General features: G+C 55.8%; 4 protein-coding genes across 7 annotated transcripts; 3 read left to right on the forward strand and 1 right to left on the reverse strand.

Moving 5' to 3' along the window:
- The first annotated feature begins 279 nt into the window (after positions 1-279).
- Positions 280-4643, forward strand: CCDC28B (coiled-coil domain containing 28B). Of its 4 annotated transcripts, none has more exons than XM_045858526.1 (6): positions 280-392; positions 1568-1754; positions 3146-3312; positions 3433-3626; positions 3845-3867; positions 4442-4643. In XM_045858526.1, the coding sequence occupies exons 2-6, from the start codon at positions 1591-1593 to the stop codon at positions 4602-4604; spliced, it is 711 nt and encodes a 236-aa protein (XP_045714482.1). In that variant the 5' UTR covers positions 280-392; positions 1568-1590; the 3' UTR covers positions 4605-4643. The 4 variants fall into 4 exon arrangements, with proteins under 4 accessions (XP_045714482.1, XP_045714485.1, XP_045714484.1 ...); XM_045858529.1 differs by having other exon boundaries at positions 4438-4626; XM_045858528.1 differs by having other exon boundaries at positions 296-392; positions 1548-1754.
- A 112-nt stretch (positions 4644-4755) lies between these two features.
- IQCC (IQ motif containing C) lies at positions 4756-7465 on the forward strand. The gene is made up of 5 exons (XM_045858525.1): positions 4756-4881; positions 5337-5480; positions 5701-5965; positions 6190-6308; positions 6429-7465. The coding sequence occupies exons 1-5, from the start codon at positions 4756-4758 to the stop codon at positions 7191-7193; spliced, it is 1419 nt and encodes a 472-aa protein (XP_045714481.1). The 3' UTR covers positions 7194-7465.
- A 457-nt stretch (positions 7466-7922) lies between these two features.
- Positions 7923-12512, forward strand: DCDC2B (doublecortin domain containing 2B). The gene is made up of 9 exons (XM_045858831.1): positions 7923-8173; positions 9042-9093; positions 9501-9577; positions 9820-9951; positions 10273-10419; positions 10524-10563; positions 11377-11512; positions 11905-12008; positions 12272-12512. The coding sequence occupies exons 1-9, from the start codon at positions 7923-7925 to the stop codon at positions 12359-12361; spliced, it is 1029 nt and encodes a 342-aa protein (XP_045714787.1). The 3' UTR covers positions 12362-12512.
- A 172-nt stretch (positions 12513-12684) lies between these two features.
- Positions 12685-17210, reverse strand: TMEM234 (transmembrane protein 234). The gene is made up of 5 exons (XM_045859151.1): positions 17165-17210; positions 16678-16829; positions 15848-15914; positions 13611-13703; positions 12685-13449 (listed from the first exon to the last, which is right to left on the reverse strand). Exons 1-5 carry the CDS (start codon positions 17178-17180, stop codon positions 13355-13357), a joined length of 423 nt encoding a protein of 140 aa, XP_045715107.1. The 5' UTR covers positions 17181-17210; the 3' UTR covers positions 12685-13354.
- Between the last annotated feature and the right edge of the window lie 6 nt (positions 17211-17216).

Below are 17216 nucleotides of genomic sequence, written 5' to 3' on the forward strand. Positions count from 1 at the left end.
CTTCCTGCTGCTGCTGCTGCTTCTGTACTTCTTATGTGCCGTTGTTCTTTTTCTCTCTCCTCTCCCTCTTGCCATTCTTTCTGACAAAGCCACCACCATTTTGTGAGACTAGTTTTTCTCCAAAACTGATGGGAAAAGCAAAAAGGTTTTGAGATGGCCATCACACAACCATCAAGCCACCTTGTTCAAGGGGGGAGGTGAAGTCATGAAAGGGACAGCATAATAAATGTGGGGATGCTCTCCCATCTTCATCCCCAGCGCTAAAGGTCACTTTCTCTTTAAATGCAAATTACCTCCCGCCAGCTAGGCTTCCACCCCTTCTGTTCCCAGTAGGAGAGTACTGAGGGCGGAGGAACCCGCATCGAAGCATCACTCCGACCCCAAACCTCCAGGTCAGTTGCCCCGAGGTGAGGGGGGTAGGGTGGGAGGGGGGTGGGGCAGGATGACTCAGGTCTGGCACTCCATTTAGGATCCTGGCTCCCGAGCTGAGCGATCCCTTTAGCGCATGGCTTAGGGAGTTGAGCGTGGGAAATAGATCCCAGGTCTTCCCCAGCGGTTCCTGGGCAGCAAAGGCTCCCACTCCAGCTCTTCTATCAAGTCCCTAATTGGCCCAAGCCGCCGCAGGTCTCCCCTCCACCACACCCCTCAGTGCCAGCCAGCCTGGTGCCAATTTAAAGGCTTATGCTGCCAGCACCACCACCGTCCCAGAGTGCAGAATCAGGCTCGGTGGTGGCAGCTTGGAAGGAGCAGCTCTGGAAAACCCCCAGAAGAGGCCCCCAGACCTCCCTGGGGAGGGCCTCAGCAGACCTGGGCTTGCAGGCAGGGTTGCACTGGAGGCCGAGCAGTGCCAGTCACAGGCCAGCCATTGTCGAGGCCAAGGCAGCCAGCTGCTGCCCACCACCCACCCCGGCTGAACCCAAGCAGGGACTTTCTGAGTGGGGAGCGTGAAGCAGCTGGAAGCCTGTCCCAGGGAACTTCTGGGAACTGCCTGGTGTTTGTGGTTGGGGTGGGGGAAACCCACTCTGAGCCCCGCCTTACATGCTCTGGCTTCTCCCCCTGTTAGCCATCCTCTGGTGGTTGGTGCTTGGTGACCCCACACCTCAGTCACCTCCCATGTAGGTGCTCCCAGGTTTGTCGGCATCTGCCTAGGCAGTTGATAAACAGAACAGTGCCTGGCTAAGACACCCCTAATCCTTCTGAGCTCCTGCCAGCTCGCATCCACTGGCTCTCCCTCCACATTTCCTCAGCCAGCTCCGCCCCTCAGCTATTGGGGCAGGAAACTCCAGCAGCCTCAGGAGAATCGTATGGGGTGCAGCCCTTTCAGGCAGCATTGGAGGACAGGGTGGGGACCTGAGTGGGTCCCCAAAGGTCCTTCAAATACGGATCTGTGACCCCAGCAGTAGGCGCTGGCATCGGGCCCTGCCCTTACCGGATAGATGAGGGGACAGAGTCCCTGACAGATGTTAAGGGATAGTTGACAGGGGCCCTTCCTTTGCAATTCTCAGGGGTTGGCGGGTGAGGGCATGACCTTGCCCCTCACATCTCAGTGGGGCTGCCTCCCACCCAGGGCCTGAATCCCAGCTGGCATCAATGGAGGACAAGAAGAAGAAAAGGAGTCCCAAGCCCTGCCTGACCCAGCCAGCTGCAGCCCCAGGAACACTCCGCAGGGTCCCTGTGCCCACCAGCCACAGTGGCTCCTTAGCCCTGGGCCTCCCACATCTGCCATCCCCCAAACAGAGGGCCAAATTCAAGAGGTGAGTACAGAAGGAAAGCAGGGCAGGGAGGGAGGGACCCTAACTGGGCTGAGCCCTATGGGCAGGAAGGTAAAGGGGACCTTAGCCTTTAGGTACTAAGCAATAATTGATGCTTTCCCTGGGGTTGCCCCTGAGAACCCAAATGCTCAGACCCAGTCCCTATCCTCAAGTGTGTGGTGGGGAAAGGCGGTGTGGTGACACCCCCCACAGCAGGGAGTGAGCAGCCCGGCTGCCAGGAAGTCAGAGTCAGGGGAGGCTGGTCAGCGCCCTGGACAGGGAGTGTGTTCTAAGGGGCTTGCCTGGCATACGTAAGGGAGAAAAATACTGCCTGGAAGGTTCAGGGAACCCCAGGTGCTTTGGTGGCCCTGGAGTGTCATGGAGCAGCAAATGGCGAGGGGATACTCAGGAATACAACTCGAATTCTTTGCTTAATTTTTTAACTTAAATTTATTGGGGTGACATTGGTTAATAAGGTCATATAGGTGTCAGGTGCACATTTCTGTGATGCATGGTCTGGATATCACATCGTGTGCCCACCACCCACCAAAGTCACATCGTCTTCCGTCACCACATATTTGGCCCCCTTTACCCGCTGCTACCCACACTTCCCTCTGGTAACCACCACGCTGTTGTCTGTGTCTAGGAGTTTCAGTTTTATATCCCACCTGTGAGTGAAATCCTGTGGTTCTCAGCGTTTTTTGACTGATTTATTTCTCTTAGCATAACATTCTCAACATCCATACATGGCTTAATTTTTTTTTAATGATTGGGAATCTGCATCCTACCCTACAACATGTCTGTGTCCATGTGTGTTCTTTCCCCAATTGCTCTGTTTCCCTGTGGCTTTGACACCCCCTGCCTCAGGGGCATGTGTGGGGCCAGCCACAGTGGGTGGGCATCGCTGAAGCTCAGGGCTGGGGCAGGGGTAGGAAGGAATGCAATAGGAGAGTGGGGTGGAGGGCGGGCCAGGCTGGGAAGGCCCTTAAGTGTTATCCTGAGAGCACTGGAAAATTCAGAACAGTTTTTAAATAGAAGAGGTGCAGAAAGATATTGTGGGGAGATATACGATGGCTCTCACAGCAATAAGGGAGTCACTGTCCCCAATTCACTGAGGACCAGTGAAAACAAGTGACTGTCACAGGAGGAATGAGTGGGGGTCAGACAGGAACCCAGGAGCCCCCTTCTAGGCAGAGCTCAGGCTGTACCCTTATGCCCTCCTCACCCGTTCCCTTCCTTTTCCCAGTCCTGGTGCCCAGGGCGGGGCCACAAGAACAAGCACCCATTTATGTTGGTGAGTGGACAGGAAGATGCATTGGTACATAGATGGCACAAAAGGCCTAAGGGTACCTGGCTGCCCCCACCCCGTGACCTTGGTCATGTCCACCCCCCAGGCTAGGCAAGGAGAAATGCCGCCCAGTGCTGGCTGGAGGTGGGACGGGCTCTGCAGGCACCCCCCTGCAGCACTCGTTCCTGACTGAGGTGACCGACGTTTATGAGATGGAGGGGGGGCTGCTGAACCTGCTCAATGACTTCCACTCAGGCCGGCTTCAGGCCTTCGGTGAGTCCTGGGGGCTGGGCTTCGAGGGCGCGCAGATGGGGCTGGAGGACCTGGTCTCTGGTGGGCGGCTGGGACCCAGGCCCCAGAGTCGCTCCCAGGGCTCAGTCAGGTGTTGTGCAGGGAAGGAATGCTCCTTCGAGCAGCTGGAACACGTTCGGGAGATGCAGGAGAAGCTGGCCCGGCTGCACTTCAGCCTGGACGTGTGTGGGGAGGAGGAGGAAGAGGAAGAGGAAGAGGATGGCGTCACTGAGGGGCTGCCTGAGGAGCAGAAGAAGACCATGGCTGACCGAAACCTGGACCAGCTGCTTAGCAATGTGGGTCAAGGCTGAGTGCGTCGATTCCTGGAGGCATGAAGGGGTGGGTGGGGGAGGTACATGCTTCTAAGGCCATTACTGGCCTCTGGGTGAAAAGCTGGGGGTGCATGAGGTTAAGAGCTCTGGGCCCCTCAATCCCCACTAGAAGATGGCACCCAGAACCTCTGGGGTTTGGCCTGGTTGCCTCTCCTGACAGGAAATTCTCTTTCTCTCCACAGCTAGAAGATCTTAGTAATTCTATGTATCCTTTCCAGTGGACCCAATAGTGTGTGTGTGTGTGTGATTGTGTGCCTCCCAGAGATGATGCTAGTTTCCTCTTCCCCACCACCATCCAGGGGTATTTGCATATAACCAACATCTCCATACCTCTGTGTCCCCCTGAGTTAGAATTCACCACAGGCTGACGCCATCCAAGTAAAGAAGTGCAGGAAGAATTTCCCAAATATTAGGAGAACGCTAGTTGCAGGAAATACCTTTTACCTGCTCATCAAAATCTTGTCAAGCACTTGAGCTGACACCAATCCATGGCAAAGCTTCACTAGTGGCTTCCCAATCTTTCAGCACTCAACAGTTATTTTCACCGATTTCGAGTACTAGTCCTAGTCAGAAATAGTGCGGGTGCAAACGCCTGTACGATTTAGACCAAGAGGCGATGGGGTAAGCCACTTTGCAAGAAGGGCAGGCGAGCACTGCAACCTTGGACCTCGGACCACCCCAGAGTCCCTTGCGCAGCCCCTTTTCGCAGTTGGAGGAAACAGCCTGTGTGGGACGGGAGGCCGGGCTGCAAAGCGGCGATCCTTGACAGACACAGACAGAAGCTGCACCTGGCGGAGAACGCGGAGCCTGAGGAACAGGCGGCTGTGTAGACGTCGGAACCAGGGCCAAGCCGCCCCCTCTCATTCCCTTCAAACTGTGACTTTTTACGAACTCGACTGTATATTCTGCAGCCCCCAGGTGCTATGGGGAGGGGGGCATTAGATGGAATTAAACTAGAAAGAAAGAAAGCAGCTCCGTGTCCTCCCTCTCCTCACTGCGGCTTTACTGTGCTGGGGCGCCCAGGCCCTGGCGAATACACCCCTGCGCGGCACACTTTTGGTTTGGATGACTCCTCCAGCCTAAGCAACCAGGAATGGTTGCCGTGGAGACGGTGGGGCGGGGCCTGCGCCGGCGCGGACTAATGACGCACTGTGTAGGCGCAGGCGGTTTGCACCCGATGGAGCGGGAGCAGTTGGTGCAGAAGGTGGTCTTGCTGCAGGTGCGGGGCGGGCGGAGGATGCACATAACCCCTATGGGATCTCGGGCTAGGACCTCCCAATGAGATGAGGCTATCACGTTTAGTTACCTACCCGCGTGCCCACCTGTGCAGGTACCGACCCATCCCCACCGCGCTAGAGAATGGTGGCACTCACGGACCCTGCCCCCTCGCACGCCCCCCCCCCCGCCCCCCGCGCAGCACCACCACCCACCGCTTCCACAACACGCTCCTGCGGCAGCATGGAAATGGTAGCAAGGGCCTTAAATCGAAGAGAGGGACGCAGTCCAACATGCTCCCTTGAAGCCCCGGAGCCCCAGCGTAGAGCATCACTTACCCTTTTCCCGTGGCTGGGTCCCCTCTTGCAGCCACTGGAATGACCTCCCCAGGAGAATCACTAAAGACGCCCCCACCTTTGCAACCACGAGGGTTTTCTTTCCCCTCCTTTTCCACACCAGGCCTGCGTCCGGGGTTTCCTGGTCCGACGCCAATTCCAGAATCTACGGGCTGAGTATGAGGCTGTTGTACGAGAGCTCGAGGATGACCTGGGCACACTGCAATGGACTGAGGGCTGGATTCCCAGACCTCAGTTTCTCCCACAGGTAGTGCACATCCTAGGGGGAAGAGGGACCTGGGTAGGGGAGAGGGAATGGTAGAATCCACCCTTCCTGCTGACAAGCTTTTCTCAATGGAAGAGGCAGCAGACTGACTTCCTCACACCCCAATCCCGAATCCCCACCAACTTGTAAGCTAACTCACGGCACTCAGGTACTTGGAGGGTTTAGCCCTGCAGTTCTCATACCTCTCTGACTGATTGCTCAGAAGGCAAAATCCCATCGGACCTGGAAAGCCAGAGAGAGGGTACCAAAGCCAGAACAGGAACTATGGAGCTGCTTCTCACGGAAGGAGCCCGAGAGAGACGTCACCCCGGGGGAGATGATGCGGAAGAAGCCAGGAGAGAGCTCGGCAAACTCAGACAGTCTTCCCTGCAGAGATGAGAGCCCGTGGCTTCAGGATGAGCAGAGCAGGAAAACCGGGAAACCCAGCCAAGAGAAGACCAGAGACATGTCAAGGATGGAGAACCTAGGTTCGTCTCTGCTAGATCAAGGCAAGCCCCTGACCTTCTCTGGCCTCAGCTTTCCCACCTGAAAAGTGAAAGGCGTTTTCTAGATAAGCTGCATCCCTTTCCTTCTTCCTTCTGCCTGGCTGAGGGCAACTCACAGGTTGGGGGAGCATCCCAGGGTCTACTGCTAGGCCAGCGCCCTGTGTCTACCCCTCAAGGCTTTTTCTTTTTTCCTCCCTCCTTCACAGAAGCTGCGGGTCCAGGACTGCCCCACAGCCCAGCTGAGCTCCAAGAGCTCCAGTACCGCCGCAGCCACTTGGCCATGGAACTGCTCTGGCTACAGCAGGCTATCAATAGCCGTAAGGTGGTAAGCACTAACTTGGAGCCCTCTGTGCACATTTAGGGCCAAGGGTGGCAGTTAGAGAGACGCCTCCTGCCATGCCCACACACGCCTGCCCGGTACAGTGTCTGTTCTCTTCCCCAACAGTACCTAACTCTCAGACAAACACTGCAATCCCCGGAGGCAAGCCCAGACCACAGGGGACAGGCCCGTGGGAGAGCTGGGTCACAGCCAGGCCCGCCACTGGAAGACCAGTGCTGCAGAGCCAGAACTGCTGGAGAGCCAGGCCACGCAGATGCCTCTTGCTGGAGGCTCAAGTCACAACCCCACAAATCCCCGGAAAGACTGGCCACTACAGATGAAGCCGCTGTCAAGAACAAGTACAGGGACCCATGCCACAGGAAGGCTGGACCACAGCTGCCCATGCCGTCAGATAACCGGGCCATGGAGAATAGGCTCGCCAAAGAGCCACACCATGGGGACCAAACCCCTAAAGGCCTCAAACCTAAGGGCCCCTGTTCTGGAAAGGCCAGAACACAGCTGCCCACACTCCATGCGGACCTGAATATTGAAGATAGGTCTCCCAGAGGGCCAGACCACAAAAAGCCCGAGTGCCAACGAGCTAGGCCACGGGAGTTGGACCTCTCAGAAGACCGTGTCATATGGGATGGGACTTCGGCAGAACATGGTGGCCGGGATCTCTGGAAGACTAAACCACCCAAGGGCCAGACCCCCTGTAATAATAGCTCCAGAGATAGAGCTTCCAAGGAGCCTAGCACTGAAGGATGGGAAAACCAGAGGACTGGATCTTGGAGATCAAGGCCACCTGAAAAACTGCCTTCCCCAGGGTCAGACAGCATAGGAGAGAACCACTGGAGGGGCAGGCTGTGGAAAACAGGACCACCAGGCTAGTCCCTGGGGAGGCGCAGGTTCCAGAGGGAGGTGCTGTGAAAGGGCAAGGAGACAGGTCCTCATCCTCGATCTCTGGCACCAGCTCCACCTCCTGCCCCTCCCTTGGTGACCAGTGGGGCCAAGAAATGCTGGAGCAAAAAGCTGGCACCAGTACAGGCAGAGGAAGGAGAAGGACATGCTTTCATCCTCTGCCTGTGGCTCAATATGAACTCTGGACGGGGAGTTACCTGGTTAAGTGGGAGACCTGATGGAGAATAAAGGTTTTTCTTGGATTCTGAGCCTGTTTGCATTCGTCTAGTGCCTGTGGTAAGAACAGACTCGGGGCCTTCCCATCACTTCTTACTTCCCTGGGGTATCTGCCCCAGAGCTGGCTGGGAGCAGACTCCAGAGCTCATCCTCCTTTGAGCTCAGCCCTTGGGCTGTAGAGCCACAGGGGAGGTTCTGAGAAGCCCTCCACCCATCCGGTACTGGAGCACCTGTATTTCAGAGTGCTCTCCAGCAGTGCCTCTCACAGGGCCCCAGGGTCTCCCTCCGTGTATAGTGATCACACCTTCTTTACTCTGGTGAGGCCCCCGCAAGGGCAGATCGAATGAGACCTTGACTCTAGTGTTCCTGCTGAGGCTCTCCCTGCATTCCTGAGAGGGCGGGCCTCCACCTCTGATTGGCACTGCTCCCAGGCTTGCCTTAGTTGCCTGGCAACAGCTCTGTGTCTCTAGCTGAGCATACACTATGGCAGCCAAGAGGGTAGTGGTATACCGGAATGGGGACCCTTTCTGCCCAGGCCGCCAGCTAGTGGTCTCTCGGCGCCACTTCCCCACCATGGAAGCCTTCCTCAATGAGGTAACATCAGCTGTGCAGGCCTCGCTGGCTGTGCGTGCCCTCTACACACCTTGTCATGGCCACCGTATCACCAACCTGGCCGACCTGCAGAACGGAGGGCAGTATGTGGCTGCTGGCTTCGAGAGGTTCTGCAAGCTCCAGTGAGTGGGCTGGGGTTGGTCAAAGAGCCTAGGGAGGGAGGTAACGGCAATGGCTCGTGTTCAGTACTTACTATGTGCAGGTGCTTTATACACTGTCTCGGAGGGCAGCAACCCTACAAACGGGCTGGCCTTTCCCCCATTCTTTAGAAGGGAAAATCAAGACAATGAAGTGAAGTAACAAATAGTGGAGCCAGAGTTTAGGTTGAAGTCTGACACGGACGTTTATACTCATCACAGCCAGGGCCAGCCTGTGGGAAGGAAAACATTCTGCAGGCTGAGCCCCTTTAACCAAAGGCTCTTCCTAAATGGGTGCTCCACCACCACCAAACACGCTGTATCCATCCATCATTCCACTTGGCCCCGTCTGGGCATCCCGTGCTCTGCACTAGGCCCGGGTCATTCCCCTTTGCAGATGGAGCTGTGCCTTTCAAGATGGGAAAAGGATTTGGGTATTTGAGCTCCTGACTCAGATCTGGCTTCCTGGCCCCCCTCGGCTCCCAGCTGAGGTTACTTGCTGTAACGGAAGGAGCAAGGGGTTGGGTGCTAGACAGACCTAGAGTCTGGGCTTTGTCACTTCTTTAGGTGAGTCACTCTGAATTTCATACATGAGATAAGACCACCTACCCCATGAACGAGCACATTTCTGACATTAGTAGGATGTTTAATGAACTAATCTCAACCTTTAATCTTAGGGTTTGTGTCAGCCTAACTGAGGACACCAAGGCAGGTTCCATTGCCAGCATCTGTTTCTGGACTGAGATGACTGGAACTAACTATTCCAATGGGAAGGGATGAGCTAGACCGCAGGCCCAAATTCTGGCAGCTACGAGGCTCCCCAAGATGACTTGTGACCTACCTGTCCTTTCAGCTATTCGCCCCCTGGAGGGAAGGAGCGAGGTGGGAAAAGCAGCAGACTCCCTGTAAGTCTCCCCACTCCTCCTGGGATTGCCCCCAGTTTGGGGGGCCAGGGGCCCTAGGAAGGGCAGGATCTGCCAGTCCCGTAGGGGGCAGTCTCCACACCTACTCTGGAATCGCTGGTATGCTTCCCGGGTGGAAGATTCTAGACACTACCCCCTTGCTCCTTTCCCAGCCTTTCACTTCATCTCCAGGCTGTGGTCCCCAGAGAAAAAGGAAGCTGTAAAACGCATGGGGCAGGGGTGCTTAGGATGCGACTTAGGGAGTTTGAAACACCATTTGGTGAAGGCGTGACTAGTCTCATCCCTCCTTGCCCCTCTCCTTCCCCCGTCTGCTTCCTTCCCCTCACCTGCTCACTCGGGCTGACCCACCCCTGACCAAAGGCCTCAACTCTCGCTGACTTGGGTTTCAGGGTCGTCCTGCGACTCAGCACCCAGGAGGTGGGGCCCTTGGACGGAGGCCACCTGCAGGGTCCCGCTGCTATATCCAGTAAGTGCTGGTGTTGGGAGCAGGAACGTAGAGTTTAGTCTCAGTGAGACCAAGAAGATGTGAGTAGGTCTGTTCCAGGAGCCCCTGGCCCCTGGGCATAAGAAGTCCAACATGCTTGATGGGTGGAAAGGGCCCAACGCACTGGTTCTTGAACCGCCTTCTGGCCCCCGTGCCCCCTTCGTCCCTTCACACGTAGGAAACTCTGGGGACCCTTCCCCTCACCAGGCTGCTCTTTGTCCCAGTGTGTTCAGGAATGGGGACCTGTTAAGTCCCCCATTTAGCCTGAAGCTGTCCCAGGCTGCCAATGAGGACTGGGAGACGGTGTTGAAGCTCCTGACCGAGAAGGCCAAATTACGGACAGGGGCTGTGTGCAAGTGAGTACGGGGCAAGTGAGTACGGGGCCCGGGGCTCCCAGAGGCCTCCAAAGGGAGCCTCCTCACTGGCTCCGACTGACCTTATAGATGAAAAGGCAAAAAGAAAGCACATTTCCCCAAGCGGGATTTCCTTCTGTGCCACAGAGAGAGGCTCCTCCAGCCCAGTTCTTGGATCCAGGGCACAGTTGAGGTGACTGGCCCTGGTGCCCAGGGGGCCAGTGGCCATAGGGCACCTTGGAATAGCTGTGCCCGCCCCTCACAGTCTGCCAAATATGAAGAGCATCTTGTCCACCAGTCCTTTTCTGCTCTCCTCTCTCCCAGACTTTGCACCCTGGAGGGGCTCCCACTGTCAGCAAGGGAGGCGCTGGTGAGTGGCCGTTACTATGTGGCTGTCGGGGAAGATGAGTTCAAGGCCCTCCCCTATATGGAGCTGCTGGTGCCCAGTCCCTCGCTGCCCAGGGGCTGCTGGTATGTATGCATGCGGTGGGAAGGGCAGCCGGTTAGAGCAGAGGAAGCCACCTCGAGTCCACATCCTCCTCTGCCTGCTACCAGCCTTTTCTTTTTCGTTGCAGGCACCCCCGAGACCCAACGCCTAGGCCCCACGAGCAGGGGGTAGGTGGCGTGAAAGGCCAAAAGCGGCAGGGGAAAGGAAGGACAGTGGCTGCTGGCCCCTCCTGCGGCTCAGGCTCTGTCCTTACCTCGCTGCATCCTCCCAATAATCTTGTGAGATTTTTTTTTTTAATTTTAAGAGAAAGTTTATTTAGAAAGTTAGAGAGATCGTAGACAGGCCGTAGACGCTTAGGAGAGAGAAAGGCAGAGGTAACGCACACCGGGGGAAGAGGTGGAGGGGAGAGGGCACCAAAAGAGAGATTATTATTCCGGTTTCTAGGAGGAGAGACTGAAGTTCAAAGGAGTGAAGTAGTTTGCTCAGGGTGACACAGTTACTGAGTGGTAGGGGCCAGACCAGGGCCTGGGCTGGAAGGCGGCTCACGCAGGCTCTGTGAGGATCTTCAGGACTCTGACTGCCTGGACCTAATGCCTCTTGCCAGGTCAGGGTTGGGAGAGACAAGTGGCATATCTGGCATAGCAGGGTCCCAGGGAGCTCATCTACCCCACCCTGCCCCTCCCCCATCTTATCCCAGGCCAGAGCTCTCCCATGAGATGAGCCAGTGGGCATCAGGGTGGGGGTAGAGCCACACAGCGTGATTAGCCTGGGCTTCTTGAGCACCAGGCACCAACTGCTCTGTCCTTGGACAAGGCAGCCCGATGGGAAGAGGGAGCAGGGAGGGAGGATGAAGCCTGTGAAGGTGGACAGCTTCTCCTCTCAAAGCTCCCATGGGCACCAGGCGCATTCACGCCTGGACTGGGAGTAAGAAGGTAAGAACGGCCAGTGCCCGTGGCCCAAGCTCAGGGTCCTGTCTACAGGCCCATGGCCACAGGGCACAGGCAACCCAGCCCTCTCCAGAGGAACCAAGCCAAACTGAGACATCGGCTTTCTATGCCAGACCCCAGCAGGCTGCTCAGCCAAGAAGCATGTTCCCCACTTTCTCATTTCCATCAGGTGAGGGGACCCTGGGACCAGGCTCTCCCCAGCCACCTTCTCACTGGGTGGGACACAGGACGGTCCCTGCTGTTGCGGGGACGGTCCGTGGGGGCAGAATGCCCAGGGATGGAGCTGTCTCCCATGTGCAATACCCAGTTCCTGGCCCCTCTACAGGGACTCGGCGTGTGAAAACAAGCACACAGAAACTCAAGGAAATGAGACTTCAGGGGTAGGGCTTGGAAGGGCCGGGGGTGGGGGCCAAAGGCCTGCTTCTGCACTGCCCTGCCGTGTTCCAAGGTAACGAGGAATGTGGAGCAAAACGCAGGGGAGGAGGCTGATGGGGGAGGTCAAGGGGAAGAGCGCCGAGTGCTCCTCAGCCTGGGCACCAGCTAACGCGGCCCCCTCATCAGGAGTCAAGGGAGTGTACAGGGCTCCGCACCCAAGAAAGGAGACAGAAGGGGCCCGGGAAGTAGCAGACGATGAAGACACCTGGACAGAGGAACCCTTGGATCAGGTGGGCCAGGGCTGGACACATTATGTTGCAACTGGAAGTGTCCTGGCTGGACAGAAACTGTGAGCCCTGGGTCCCAGGGACAGTGCTTCCCCTGCGACTGTGAGCGGATCTCCTAACATCTCAAAGCCTCACTTCCCACCGTGTTAAGTAGAGGGCAGATCCTAATTTCTAGTCTCTTCCCTTCCTGGGGTTGGGAGACTTGGCTGAGGGCTGGAGGTGGGATGCTAATGGCCCACCCTGTACGGCCTTCCTCCTCCCTCCAGAGGGCGGCACAGATAGTGGAAGAGGCCCTGGAAAACCAGCCTGGGGCTGGGGTGGCTGTCTCAACCTCAGCACCTGCTCTGCCATCTTGAGGGCTGCAGTCCCTGCCAGCAACTGGGGACCGCCACTCTGCAGCCACATCTTGTCCTCAGCCCCCAGCAGCCTGTCCTGGAGGAGCAAGTGCCTCCCGTGGGCCCGTAGGGTACTTCAGCCCCCTCAGACCCTCCCCAGTCTTCTGCTTCTAACCCCACAGCCCAGTCTTCCTTTCCCGTCTGAGCAGAGCAGCCCTAACCACGGAGGTCATTTCCTTATGGGGTTCTCTGGCCAAAGAAAGGAGTAGCCAGCTGAGCTTGGGGAAGAGACCACAAACTTGAGAGCAGGTCTGTCACAATAAAGAATACTTACTAACTTCCGCTTGTTTACTACAGATTTATTACAGGCTGCTACTCGCCAGGCATTACGCAAAATGCTGGAGTTGGGCAGTGCTGGGGCTCACAGGTGTCTCTCTGTTTGAGAGGGGTGGACTGTTGGGGACTGCCACCCACCCCACGGGTGGGATATGCAAGGCCAGCAGCCAGCCCCTCTTCCCTACATCTGCCATTCTGATGCGCCTTCCCCCGCTCGGTTTCCCCCACCGCAAGCCAAGGTTTCTGACTGTCCTGGAGGCCTCCTGTTTGCACTTCTCGCTCAAAGACTAGAGCTGGCCCGGTCCATGCAGCTAGGGGTGTGCCGCCCACCGACCCCGCTGCCGTGATAGTCCGGAGCAGGTCAGAGTGACAGTGGCTGGGCTGGGGGCCTGATGTGACAGCAGGAAGGGAGCTGCTGCGGTAGAAAGCAGCAACTGGGTTGCTGGAGTGTGGAGTCTGTTGTGCTAGATCCCAGCCATTGAACAGCTCTTGAAAGTTACAAAATCCTTTTACTCTTGTTCTCTTATTGTGATCCACGAGATAGCTATTATCCCCATAAGAGATGAGGAAGCTGAGGCTCAGAGTGGGGAAGGGCTGGGTCCATCTGCTCACTGGCTGCACCCCGTGCCCCAACGGACTTCCTGGAGACGGCAGAGCTGGAGAGTGGTGCTGGCCCACTTACAGGGTAGATGGTTGTCCCTGGGTCTTGTTCACTGAGCTCGTGATGCAGAGTGTAATTCCGGCCGTGGTGAGCACCATGCCTGCAAACGTTCCTGGGATAATGGGTAGAATTCGAGTGGCTCTGAGCCCAGCCACACCAGCAGAGCTGGTGCAGGGCTTGGGGGAGGTCCTCTCCTCACCCGCCCAGGGGAGATGGCTCTGGGAAGGAATTAACCCAGTAGCTGCTTCCCACACCTACAGTGGCCTGACTTACGTTTTCCACCAATATCTTCTCCAAGGACCTTCCCGACAACCAGTGTGAAGACGATGGACAGAGAGTTACTGATGGGCACAGCTAGGGTCAGATCTGAATGATCACATTGAAAAGAATTATTGCAATGCAAAAAATGCCTTTCTGAGCACAAAACACTTTCATTTTATCATCAAGAGGGCCTTTTAAAAAAGATCCCTAGTGACCTCATTTCCCAGGTGAAGTCGGGTGTCCCGACTCCAAACTCAGTGCCCCCTCAGGACTCCAGCATGAAGATCTGCACTGCAAGGTTTCGGACCACCCTGGTTTGCTGCTAAGAAGAGGTCTTTGCACTCAGGGAGAGCTCCTTAGATCACGGGGACATCAGGACAGACAGGCACCCAAAGCCCCCAGGATGAAGCAGAATGACCGCAGTAACACCAAACACAGCCGCCATCCACTCCGCCAGGTGCTTTGTGTGCATACTGCATTTAATCTGTACAGCCACACAGCAAGAAAAGCATTGTCGTTGTTTGCATAGGTAAGGAAACAAAGGCTTAAAGAAGTCACACAAATTGAGGCAAGTTGAGGACTCACACCAAGGTCTGCCTGACTGCAAAGCTGCGCCCTTACTAAACTAATGGACAGGAACAACTCAAACAGGAGGTGAGGCACACTGGGTTTCAGCTCAGGCTCGGGCCTTCTGGAGTTAAAGAAGAGAAAAATAGCAGAGGTAGGAGGCCAGTTATCCATTCAGAACAGGCCTCACAGGGCTGGACATCAGGTAGACGTCACCAAAGCCCAGGAACTGCACCTTAGTTTTGAAGCTCCAAGGAAGCGACTCCCAATAAACAAGCTTGGAAAAGACTAATTAGAGTTAACAACACTGTTAACTTAAAATCTATTACACTTAAATTTCGTACACTCAAAATTTGCTAAGAGGGTAAATTTCATGTTAACTGTTCTTACTACACACACACACCAAAACAAACAAAACACTAAGGGGGAAATCAGAAGCTGAGTTACTTATTTACAAGACAGATTCACGACGGCCAGGAAGACTGGGATGCTCATGCAGGCTCCCGGCACATCCTTTCCCAGCACTCCCAGGCCTCACCTGCTTCAGGCAGAGGAGGAAAGAACTGTCTTGCTCCTCAACCCCTCAAAGGCCCCACCATAGCTGGCATTACCCACCCAAGAGAGTGACACAACTCCTATTGACTCAGAGATGCTTCCTTAAGCTTACACACCTTCCGCTGAACACTGTGGCTGCTAACCACTGGTGTGCAACAGTAGGTGGGGGAGGGAGCCACTGCGGCCAGTGGGAGGGCACGAGCACTACAGTGAGGCAGACATCGCTCTCCCTCTGCAATCTTGGTTAAGTCACTCAGACACTCTGAGCCTGCTCCCCACACGAAAACCAGTGATGGCAAGATAACATCTCCTTATAATAGGGTTGCTCTCAGATGATATACGATTATGCATTTATAGTCCCTGGCTGAAGCTGAAGGAAATGCTTAACAGCGACCACTGTTCTGATTATTAGAATGGGTGGATGTTAAAGGACAGGAGCAGAGTTGGTGATGAGAACCGGGTCCTAAAGCTGCAATCTGCTCAGACCTTGGTAAATAGGTCAGTGCGGTCAGCTGGCCAGAGGCTTTCAAACTTTCCTTTAAATGAAGCACAATGAGGAGCCCAAATTGTAAAAGAGATGAAAAGTAGAGTGACTCTAGCTGAAGCCGAGGCGGCAGGTCTGGAGGTTAGCCTCTTCCCTCACCCTCCTTCCCACAGTTTCTCAGGGGTTCCCCAAAGCTATGTGGGGCCAGAACTCCCTTCAAGTCCCTGAGGGGCCTGGGTGAAACTCTGGGGCAGCGGGGGGCAGTGGGGGGGGGCTACAGCAGGGGGACTTCTCCTAGCAACATTCAGAAGCATAAACTTTAGGTAATACATGGCTTCAAAAACTTCTACACTGACATGCTATGTAGGCCTTAATACAGGTGAAATAAATTGCAAAACGAGCCTTCCTTTTTCCTCTGCTGCTGCACAAAACTGCCAGACTTCAAACCAACTCCAGTGCCTGGCGGTGTACTCACAACCAGCCCGCTGTGCCTCTGCAGCTCAGAGAAGAGGGCACAAAGGGAGAACTGGAGACGGTGGGCTCTGCTCCACCCCTGGAAACAAGGTGTCACAGGCACCCTCCCCAAAGCAAGTCTTGAGTGGCCCCCACCATGAAGTACAACTGTTCTAAGCCAGAGACCCACCTGTTGATGCCAAGGTGAGGTAGTAGAGAAGGGAGCCACACTGGTTGAGGAAAAAGGGCACCAGGTACTGGAAGCAGAAGAAATCTGGAGTCAGTGTGATTGCTTGGCCGAGCAGCACCGCCATCTTTGAGCTCCTAGAAATGCCTTGCCTTGGAGGGAAGAATAGCTATAAGGCCCCACGGACCACTAAGTCATCTGAAAAGGACCCTTCCAGGGCGGAGAGGAACTTACTGACCGAACTCTGCCTTTGCTTGGAACGCCCTCTTCCTCGGACCTGCAGGTCCCTGAATGCCAATCTCACTCCCTCCAAGAAGCCTTTCCGAGTGCCCCGGCTCCAGCCTGCCTCCTCTGGACTCGTGCAGCACTTTACCTGTGCCTATCCTAGCCCTTAGCCCTGACAGGTGGCTGTGTCTGTCTTGTCTTTCCCACAAACCTACACTGGCAGCCTCAGGGTTGGAGGTAATTCTCTGTATCCTTCCTTATGCTCCCTCCCCAGGGAAATTTGAGCCCCAAGCCCTCCCTCTGGAAAGTTCTGTTAAATCTCCATAATAAAAATATTAAATAGCAGCCATAGACTGAGCACTAATTGTGTACTAGGCCCAATGCTAAGTTATTTATGGGCTTCACCACAGTGTTCACAACTGCGCTTTAACATGTTCACCATTATTATTCCCATCTCACAGATGATGAAACTGAGGCTCAGGACAGACAAGTGACTTCTCCAAGAGCTTTCAGTGAGTCAGTGGCTGGGCGCAGATTCTACCCAGACTTGTTTGACTCCGGAGATCAAATTCTCAGCGGCTACACAGAGAGGTCATTCACAGACGCACCTCGATATTCAGGAAGAGGGTCTTCATCTCCTGCATCAACTGCCGGACCCAGGTCCGCTCGTGAACCGGCTGCAGGCGGGAGGAGGCCCGCTTCAGCAGCGGCTGTGTGCCGCCCCACAGAGCGGCCACAAGCACCAGAGCCAGCACCTGCCCTGAGTGAAGATGCAAGTGACCCTCTTCCTGCCACCAAATGGCAATTAACGGGGCCCGCCAGCCTCCAGCCCCCAGCCTCCAGCCTCCAGCCTCCCATCCCCAGCTAGCCTCCCCCACAGCCCTCCTTCGCCTTCGGATGAAACTGGCAGGTTGGACAGAGCCCGGCAGGCCGGGGAGATGGATCCAAGAGCCCAGGGTTGGGGGTTGTGGCAGGGGTCTGAGTTAGGTGATGGAAACGGAGTAGGAAATGAACTCTGGGATATGGGGATCTGCGGGTGTGAGAAGCCCACGGAGGGGATGGGTTGCCTAAGGAGGGGATGGGTTGCCTACACACCGAAAGACGCCGCCATAGCAACGCCGCTCCCTTCCACTTCCGGGAACGAAAG

Source organism: Phyllostomus hastatus, unplaced genomic scaffold (genome assembly GCF_019186645.2).
Source record: "Phyllostomus hastatus isolate PE091 unplaced genomic scaffold, TTU_PhHast_1.1 phas_scaffold_182, whole genome shotgun sequence".
Lineage (NCBI taxonomy): Eukaryota > Metazoa > Chordata > Mammalia > Chiroptera > Phyllostomidae > Phyllostomus > Phyllostomus hastatus.